We start from the raw sequence: 9,403 nt of genomic DNA on the forward strand, positions 1-9,403 counted from the left end.
TCAAAATCAAACCAAAATCAAACCAAATTCAAATTCAAACCAAAATCAAACCAAATTCAAACCATAAATCATCCCTACATCAAACCAAATTATCTAATTTCAATCTAACATAAATCGAACAAAATTATAGAACATCTAAACCAAATTCAAACATAATTCATAAAAATCTAACTTAAACTTAACATAAACCCTAAACGAAAAGCAAAACACACTAAAATATGATAAGCAAAACACACTAAAATATCATCATTCGTACAGAAAAGATAATACATAATTAATCAAACAAATATAATCTAGAAATTAGTAGATGTGGGGGGAGGAGGGGGTGGTTGATTCTGTCTCTTCAACAATTCAATTTGTTGTTCGAGATTCTCCAATTTTTGCGCCATTTCAGCCCTGTCCGCTTTAATTTTAGTAAGCAATTGGCCTCTTTCTACATCCCTCAATCGAATTTCCTCCATTTCCAGCGTCATTTTTCTCACCTCTTCCTCACGTGCCACAATTTTTGATGCTGCTAGCAAATTCTGGTATGACCAGGACAGTTTCTCTAGTGTACGCCGAATACTCATCCATGACTCACCCATCCTAAATGTATTTCATATATATATATATTAAACACAATAACCAAAATATATCATTCATTTAACAAAATCTAACAAAATCATATATATTTAATAAAAAAACTAACCTAAATCTAATCTAAACAATAACAAATCTAAATCAAACTACCAAACAAATAATCTAAACTAGCATAAATCTAGATAATATAAACTAAATGATAACAAATCTAAATCTAATAATTAACAAAAACAAAAAAAACAAATAAATCACAGCAAAGAAGAACAAAAACAAAAAACAAATAAAAAACTAACCTGGAACGGAGAAGAAGAAGAGGAGCGTCGGAGGCGGCTGCGCGGGAGAGAGAGAAAGGAGAGAGGCGAATGAAAAAAAGAAGGGTTAGGGTTTGTATTTATAAAGGTATTTACCGAAGGTTTTTCAATAAACCTTCGATTTTGACTAATCTCAAAACCGAAGGTTTATTGAAAAACCTTCGGTAATAAGAATCACGAGATTTAATTTTTTTGTCTTTTTTGGATGAGTCAAAACCGAAGGTTTATAGGATAAACCTTCGCAGTTAACAATTTCAGGAAAAGGTAAAAACGAAAATTCTTCAAATAACCTTCACAATTAATCATTCTCCAACTTAGAATATTTTTTCAATTTTTTGGGATGAGTCAATTCCGACGGTTTAATGGAAAACCTTCATATTTAAACATTTCAGGAAAGGTAAAACCGAACGTTTTTTGAATAACCTTCGCAATTAACCAACTCCCAACACTTAGAATTTTTTTTCATTTTTTGGGAATGTCAAAACCGAGAGTTATTTGCATAACTTTCGGTACTAATAATCAAAACCGAAAGTTTTTACACACCTCTCGGAATCTATTTTCAATAACGAAAGATTTGTTCCTCTCGGGATCAATTAGGAGAGTTTTATAAAACCTTCGGTAATTTCTGTCGGTAAAGGTAATTTTTTTACCAGTGCAGTGAAGATTTGAATAGCGAATGACTAGCAAGTTTTTTCAAAAGACATACCAAATAGATCGTTGGTCAAGAGATACCTATTCATCCGATCTAAGAACGAAAAATCTGTAGTATAATCATGAACAAATTAAACTCGAATAATAGTAATAAAGTTCGGTATGATATTGGATCATACAACTATTTGATCGGTGAGACATTGGTACTCATCCTTTATCATTCCTCAATCAACCATCATATACAAATTTAAATGGAAATAAAGAGTTAAACATGAAATATAAATAAATTCAACAAATTTCATCAATGTTACATAATTAAACTAAAAGTTGTAGTGGGACAAACAATTTAAGAACGTTTTAATTTGACTTAGTTTTATTAACATGGTTGAGTATTCATTGAAAACATATATAAGAAAGTTGTTAGTCTCGATGTTTCTCTTATTAAGGCATTCTTACTTATAATTTTATATTAAATTACATTTTATCGAAGTAAGTGAAGTTTTAATGTATTTGTAACTCCAGAAAAAAACTATTTATACGGTTTTTGCGGAAAAGTTCGAGGTTCGAGAATTTCAACCTCGGTTTACATGTCATGAATTTTCTTTTAAAAATAAAATACTATTTTAGAAGATTTTTAAATGATTTCTGCCATCTTTTGAAATTAATTAAAGATAATTAATTTGGGGTTCAATTTTAAATAATCTGGAGATTTGTGGTAATCAAATTACAATTTGATTTTAGAAACATGTTTTAAATTAATTAAACATAATTAATTAAAAAGATTATTTATTTTGAAACAAAGACGCCATTTGACTTTTGAAAATCAATAAAAACTGGCATATGTGTACAAACGTATTGGTCAGAGTTTTTTAGTTCGTAGTTTAGTGATACTCAGGAAAGGGCTTTTGTGTTTTATCCTTCGTACCTGTTTTAAAAATGGTCTCTATTTTAGAAATTTGACATTGGAAAATTGGTTGTATATTTTTACCGATTATTCTTCCGGTCCTAAGAATGCATAATGTTTGTGTGTTATTTAAAATATTGTAACAACAATATTTAAAAGATGACACATATTGATGATGACAATGACTTAGGAGTAAATACCTGAAGAACATCAGTTTTAAAAGAATTAGAGTTTAAGCATAAATCCCAAACAAACCTTTGTCAAAATATCTTTTGTATGAAAATATCCCAAAAATATTTTGAAAGCATTTTCTATTTGTTGAGGGATTTGTAGAATATGATTTATGATTCCAAAATTATATTTATTTTGAAATTGGGAACCAAACATGCCATAGGACAGGTGTCCTAGTCCTTGGGTTTGTTTTTATTGATCGGGGTGTAGGAACCTTTGTCGGACCCATTAGTCTAGGCTAAAAAGCCTCGGTCGAGGTGCAATGGACTCTCGGTTCTTGACAGAGATTTTTGGTCGAGATCAAGATTCCTTGGTCCTAGGTTTGATCTCTCGGTCTTAGGTGGAAGTCATCGGTCCTAGGTTAAGAAAATCTCGGTCCTAGGTCTAACCTCTCAGTCGGATATTAAAATCTTTGGTCAGACCTCTTGATCCTAGATGAAGAACAACGGTCGGACCTCTCGGTCCAAGCTAAAAGGCCTCGGTTGGACCTATCAGTCATATGTTAAATTTCTCGGTCAGACCTCTTGGTCCTCGGTCAGATCTATCAGTCCTCAAAACATCAAAATTGCAGGTCCTGCAATTTTGATGGAGGCTTGGATTGTTCGATCCAAGGGTAGAATATCTTCACAAAGCTCTCATGAAAGTTTAGAACATCTCCCCAAGGTATCAATCGACATGGGTGATGATCAATTCATTTAAAATATTTTGTAGCCAAAAATTGGGTATTGGGTTTTAAAATTGGTTTGAGGTGAAAGAAGATAGCTAATAACTTCCTTATACCTCATATTAGGGGCGAGAATATATTGGGTTGACCCAAACCCCAACTTTAACCCAAAATATTAATTTGGGTTAGGTTTAGTATGGGTTAGTTTAATTTGGGTTGGGTTAGGGTTACCCAAATTAAATAAATTTAATTCAATTCTCTCTTATAAATCTAGTATAAACTAACCATCTTCACCTCCAATATATTCTTTTAATTTTTACTACGCTCATATCCATGTTAAATGGAAAATAATTGAATTTTTTTAAAACTGATTAATAATATATTTATTAATTATAGTCTAAGTTATATAGAACTAACATATCATTATTATTCTAAAAATCTTTAATAAATTAATTTGTTTCTGAAAATTAATAGAGTTTACCATATTCAATACTTTATATAGTATGAATGATTTAAATATTATTTAAATAATTCATATAAATCTCACTATTATTTTTTCAACTAATTTAATAATTAAAATATCAAAATAATTTCCAAAAAAATCAAAATTAGGTTTAACAAATTAAAAAATGTATAATAATGTCAAATACATATAAGACGGAGCAAAAAACAAATAAAAAACGGATCGAAAATGTTAAATATGTCACAAGAGTGTGAAACGGGCCAAAACGTGTTAAACATGTCAAAAATGTGTTAAACATGCCAAAATGTGTTGGGTCAAATTATTTTGACTAAGTGTCAAAGTATTTTGACTAATGGAATTTTGATGATGAATGTATATAAAACTCAATATAAGCTGTGTAATTGTTTTTGGTGCAAGTATATCGAAAACAGGTTATATTAGACTAAGTCTTAATGAGATTCATTAGACTGATTGGCCATTAGATGCTTTATGTTAGACGTGTAGTCTAACGGATACGTTGTTAGACGTGTAGTCTAACAGACGTAGTTAGATGTGCAGTCTAACAGATAAATTGTTAGACGTGTAGTCTAATAAACGTAATTAGACGTGCAGTCTAACAAACATAGTTAAACGTGCAATCTAACAGATACGTAGTTAGACGTGTAGTCTAACAGACGTAGTTAGACGTGTAGTCTAACGGATACATAGTTAGACGTGCAGTCTAACAAACGTAGTTAGACGTGCAGTCTAATAGATACGTAGTTAGACGTGCAGTCTAACGGACGTAGTTAGACGTGCAGTCTAACGGACATAGTTAGACGTGCTGTCTAACAGACGTAGTTAGACGTGCTGTCTAACGGATACGTAGTTAGACGTGCAGTCGAACAGATACGTAGTTAGACGTGCAGTCTAACAGATACGTAGTTAGACGTGTAGTCTAACAGATACGTAGTTAGACGTGCAGTCTAACGGATACGTAGTTAGACGTGCAGTCTAACGGAGACGTAGTTAGACGTGCAGTCTAACAGATACATATTTAGACGTGCAATCTAACAGACGTAGTTAGACGTGCAGTCTAACAGACATAGTTAGATATGCAGTCTAACAGACATAGTTAGACGTGAAGTCTAACATATACGTAGTTAGACGTGCAGTCTAACAGATTTAGTTAGACGTGTAGTCTAACATATTTAGTTAGACGTGCAGTCTAACAGATACTTAGTTAGACGTGCAGTCTAACTGATACGTAGTTAGACGTGCAGTCTAACAGATACATAGTTAGACGTGCAATGTAACTTATGAGAGTTAGACGTGCAGTGTAACTTATGATTGTTAGACGTGCAGTTTAACTCATTCAGATTAGTCTGAAGGGATGTGTAGGTAGACATGCAGTCTAACTTTTGAGAGTTAGACGTACAGTCTAACTCCTTCAGATTAGTATGAAGGGATGTGTAGGTAGACATGCAGTCTAACTTTTGAGAGTTAGACGTGCAGTCTAACTCCTTCAGATTAGTATGAAGGGATGCGTAGTTAGACGTGCAGTCTAACTTATGAGATTTAGTCGTTTAAAATAATTATTTTAATTTTATAACTTGTATAGGTATAGTTTTAGTGTTTACAAAAACTTATATAAATTTACAAATTTATAAGCTTATGGAGATTTTCTCATTAAAATTTTAATTGAGACACAATTATTCCAAACTCAAATACAATAAATTAAGTGATTTCAAATGATCTAGGCCATTGAAAATGTATCTTTGAGGTTCATTAATTAAAAAAAACCTAAATAAATAAAACAAAAAAGAAATCACCAAATATTAAATATTTAATATGAGGCATTTGTCCACGTTATGAATAACAAACTATAATTTCACTTAATCAAATGATAGATGCACGATACAATAGAATAGGACTTCTAACCCTATGAATACCATCAAACCAAATTAAGGAACATGAAACATGATCTTGGTTGGGCCATTGTCCACTAACGGTCACTACAAACCTTTTTCTCTGATTCAGTTTAACAAAAGAGATTACACTTGGTTCCACGTTGATATAGATGTTATTATCTTCAGTACTAATTTGTGCGTGATACGTAGAGTTAGCATGTCCAATATTTGTCACAATTCTTGTAAATTGAATTTTGAAAGACAAATTACTATTACTATACACTGGGGCGCTCATAGTTGGGTAGTTGAGATCCTTTGTAAACACTCTTATCCCCTTAGGACATTTATGTTTGGCTCCTAACATCTTTATCAACTTTTCTCCTTCTAAACCAAGACTACAAAACATATTGGTATAATCGTCTGTAAATGTCTCATATACGAGCCCAGGATATACTGCCTTCACAGGATCAATGTGTCCGGCTCCATATCCAAGTTCAGCATCTACATTGTATTTTTTATTCATGGTCCAAGCTACAATCAAGCCAACCAATAAAAAATGATATGATCATTCATGAATAAATTATGTTTTCACGGAAAAAAGAATTGAATTATTACCGGTAGTCATAAGAGAGGATTTGATAGCTGAAGCTGACCAATTAGGATGCTTTGATTTCACAAAAGCAACCGCGCCAGCAACATGGGGACCTGAAATGGATGTTCCACTTGCAATAGTGTACTTACCAGGAAGTTTGTCAAGAATAATGTCAATTGGACATTCTGATAAAATATCTACGCCCGGTGCAGTTATATCAGGCTATAAACATTAAAAATAAAGATATAAGAATAACATGATATCTTATTGAATTCACAGTTAAAATATAATAATAATAATAATAATAATAATATGAAAGAACAAAATTTAGTATTTGACAAAAATGGTTGTGGAAAATCATAAAAATCTGTTTATGTTTATACCTTTAAAATTTGTGGTAAAATAATGTTAGGCCCTTTACAAGAGAAAGAAGCAACTATGGGAGCATGAAACTTAATAGTCTCACTCTTTAGTATGTGTGCCTTTGTTTTTTTCCTGGATTTCAGGTAAGACTCGATATAATGAAAATCAGGATCATTCAAAGCTGCAGTGGGAAAAGGTGTGAATGAAGAACCATCGTTTGAACTTGTATTTATTCGAAGAATAACCCCACTTGCATTGGCAACCATAGCTGCATATACAACATCCGACTTATCGAGATTCACATCACATACTATAATCTTCCCCTTGACTAAGTCTGGATCAATGCAACCATAGATACATAGCCTGATATTCAAAATGATAAAAAAAAATGAGAGAGGATAAAACACACCTTAAATCATTAAAATATTGAGTAAAACTGTATAACTATGAAAGAATTAAAATATTGTCCTTGGATTATATTTGACATTACAAAATGAAAGACAAAAATGAAAAATAACTTGACATTGCACTTGATTCATTACAATGATGGGTGATTCCTCTTCCATACACCAACCTCTTGTTGTGTGTTCCTGTTCCAAAAGGACTCAATGCATTGCTCTACTCAACAAGTAGAACATGTTAGCATATGTTTGGTTTTGCATTATTATAATTATGTAAAATATTGAAATAGAGAAAATTAATGCTTTTAACTTTGTAACTGGTACTTTCTACCATTAATGTTTGTTTAAATTGAATTAGAAATGCAAAATGAAATTCTAATTCCAAAAATATGTTTGGAAGTATTTATTAATGATCTTTGTTTGAAGCGGACAGGCCTGAGTCCTGACGAACGTCAAATAATGTTTTATTGTTGTCAACTATCTCTAGTTTTTGTATGAATTTTATGGAAAAGAACAATGATGCTAATTGCCTTTGAATCAAATAATGAAAGTAATTGTATGATTTTTATGGAAACAATGACAAAACCATGATGTATAAAATATATGGATAAAGTTGTAAATTAAGTTACCTCTAAATCTACCAAAATAATTTAGAATATTAAAATAATTCAAGTAAAGATCTTGTACTTACAATGAATGTTCGACCATTTCCAAGAACAAGCTTATTGATAATTTTTCTGTCGATGCTACTCGCAGCCACAGTAAACAACCATGGTGCATTGCTTGAAACAGTTTTTAAGATGTTAATACCAGAATTTCCTGCACCTTGTACAGTTAAAATGTCTTTCTGCATTGCATGAAAAGAGCCGATTGCAACTACATTTTCACTAATCTTAACTGGGACAGAATATGCAATTGAGATTGTGATAATGTCAACACCGTCAGCAATTGCATCATCAAAAGCGGCCATAGCGTCTCTATCATAACAATATTCATCACATACTGTATATGTTGCTATCCTTGCAGATGGAACACCTCCTCTAGCAGTACCATTTGCTATGCCAACAAAATTAGCATTATTCACAACCCTTCCGGCCACCACAGAGGCAGTCTGGCTCCCGTGACCATCTATGTCCCTTGCTGACTGTCCGGCATAATACCTAGCTCCAATTAACTTCCTGTCTCCAAATATTAAATAACATAAATTTAGTTAAAATACAAAAACAAGTGACACTTAATAATGTACTAAATTTGAATTTCAAAATCTTGTATAAAAGACTACTTACTTGTTGCATGTGAAATTTTGTCCGCCATGACAAACACCTCTCCATTTTTTTGGAATACGGCGTAAATTGTGGTCAGATAAACTCTTTAATTCAGGTAATACACCCGTGTCAATATGACCAATAATTATATCACTCTCAATGGTAGGACTTCTTGGAATCTTCAAGGTTAAGCCCATGTAGTCCCAAGATCTTGTCGTTTGAACTTGAAGTTTACGACTTTCAAAAACAGAGACAATTCCTTCCATGTCTATAAATAGGATTGAAAGGTAAAATTACAAATCAATATAATTTGTAATAGTTGATGCCAATAGTTTTTAATATATATATGAACCTTAGTTCTTAAAAACAAAAATTATGTAAATAGTTGTTTTAAGGATGTGTTAAAATCAATTTCCTTTGGTTAGAAAAAAATATATAATATTTTTTTTAGTTTATTTAAGAATTTTTTTTTTATAATATCAAATTAAAAAACAAAATCATTTTTTTATCAATAATTATAAGAAAGTATGATAATTATGATAGTGATAAAATACTATTTTCTAAATAATTTTAATATATATTTTTTTCTTTTCACTGTGCTTGTTCCGCATTACTTTTTTTTACCAAAACAAATTATCCACATTGATACTTTTGGAAGACTAAATAATAATAATATTGACACTGATTGATTTATGAATAAAACAAAACTTTAGCAATATTTGGAAATAAGTGAATATATACACTAGTAGTTTCAAATTAAATAGGTACCAATGTTATTATTTATACAGATCAACAATGAACTTTGCATCTAATTCATTCTAAACAAGAGAAAAAAATTTGTATCAAATTTGAGTAGTTGATCTCATAATGATTTTATTTGACAATGAAATCATTTAGTAGATTTTCATAGTAAAAATAATTATTAAAATTGGTTACCTTTCAACTTCAATGCTTCTTGTACAGTGAGATTGGCACTAAAACCATTAAAACTTCTAGTATAACTTTTTAATAATATCTTTTCTGACACACTGCAATATGTATAAGTTAAAATTAATAATACGTATCTTTAATTATGTTTTTTAATCATTAT

General features: G+C 31.1%; 1 protein-coding gene across 1 annotated transcript; it reads right to left on the reverse strand.

The window, feature by feature from the left end:
* Positions 1 to 5,681: 5,681 nt before the first annotated feature.
* Positions 5,682 to 8,579, reverse strand: LOC124923835 (subtilisin-like protease SBT4.6). Its single transcript, XM_047463816.1, has 7 exons — positions 8,335 to 8,579; positions 7,740 to 8,226; positions 7,222 to 7,265; positions 6,668 to 7,010; positions 6,308 to 6,506; positions 5,806 to 6,223; positions 5,682 to 5,724 (listed from the first exon to the last, which is right to left on the reverse strand). The coding sequence occupies exons 1-7, from the start codon at positions 8,577 to 8,579 to the stop codon at positions 5,682 to 5,684; spliced, it is 1,779 nt and encodes a 592-aa protein (XP_047319772.1).
* Between the last annotated feature and the right edge of the window lie 824 nt (positions 8,580 to 9,403).

The sequence above is a fragment of the Impatiens glandulifera genome, chromosome 1, assembly GCF_907164915.1.
Source record: "Impatiens glandulifera chromosome 1, dImpGla2.1, whole genome shotgun sequence".
Lineage (NCBI taxonomy): Eukaryota > Viridiplantae > Streptophyta > Magnoliopsida > Ericales > Balsaminaceae > Impatiens > Impatiens glandulifera.

What these genes read in the sequence shown, in the direction of transcription:
- LOC124923835 (XM_047463816.1), bottom strand. Translation starts at nt 8,579, where the DNA reads ATGGAAGGAATTGTCTCTGTTTTTGAAAGTCGTAAACTTCAAGTTCAA. An exon ending in TTTTACCACAAATTTTAAAG is followed by an intron (nt 6,507 to 6,667) that starts GTATAAACATAA and finishes TAATGTTTATAG; the next exon opens with CCTGATATAACTGCACCGGG. An exon ending in AAACTGAATCAGAGAAAAAG is followed by an intron (nt 5,725 to 5,805) that starts GTTTGTAGTGAC and finishes TGGTATTCATAG; the next exon opens with GGTTAGAAGTCCTATTCTAT.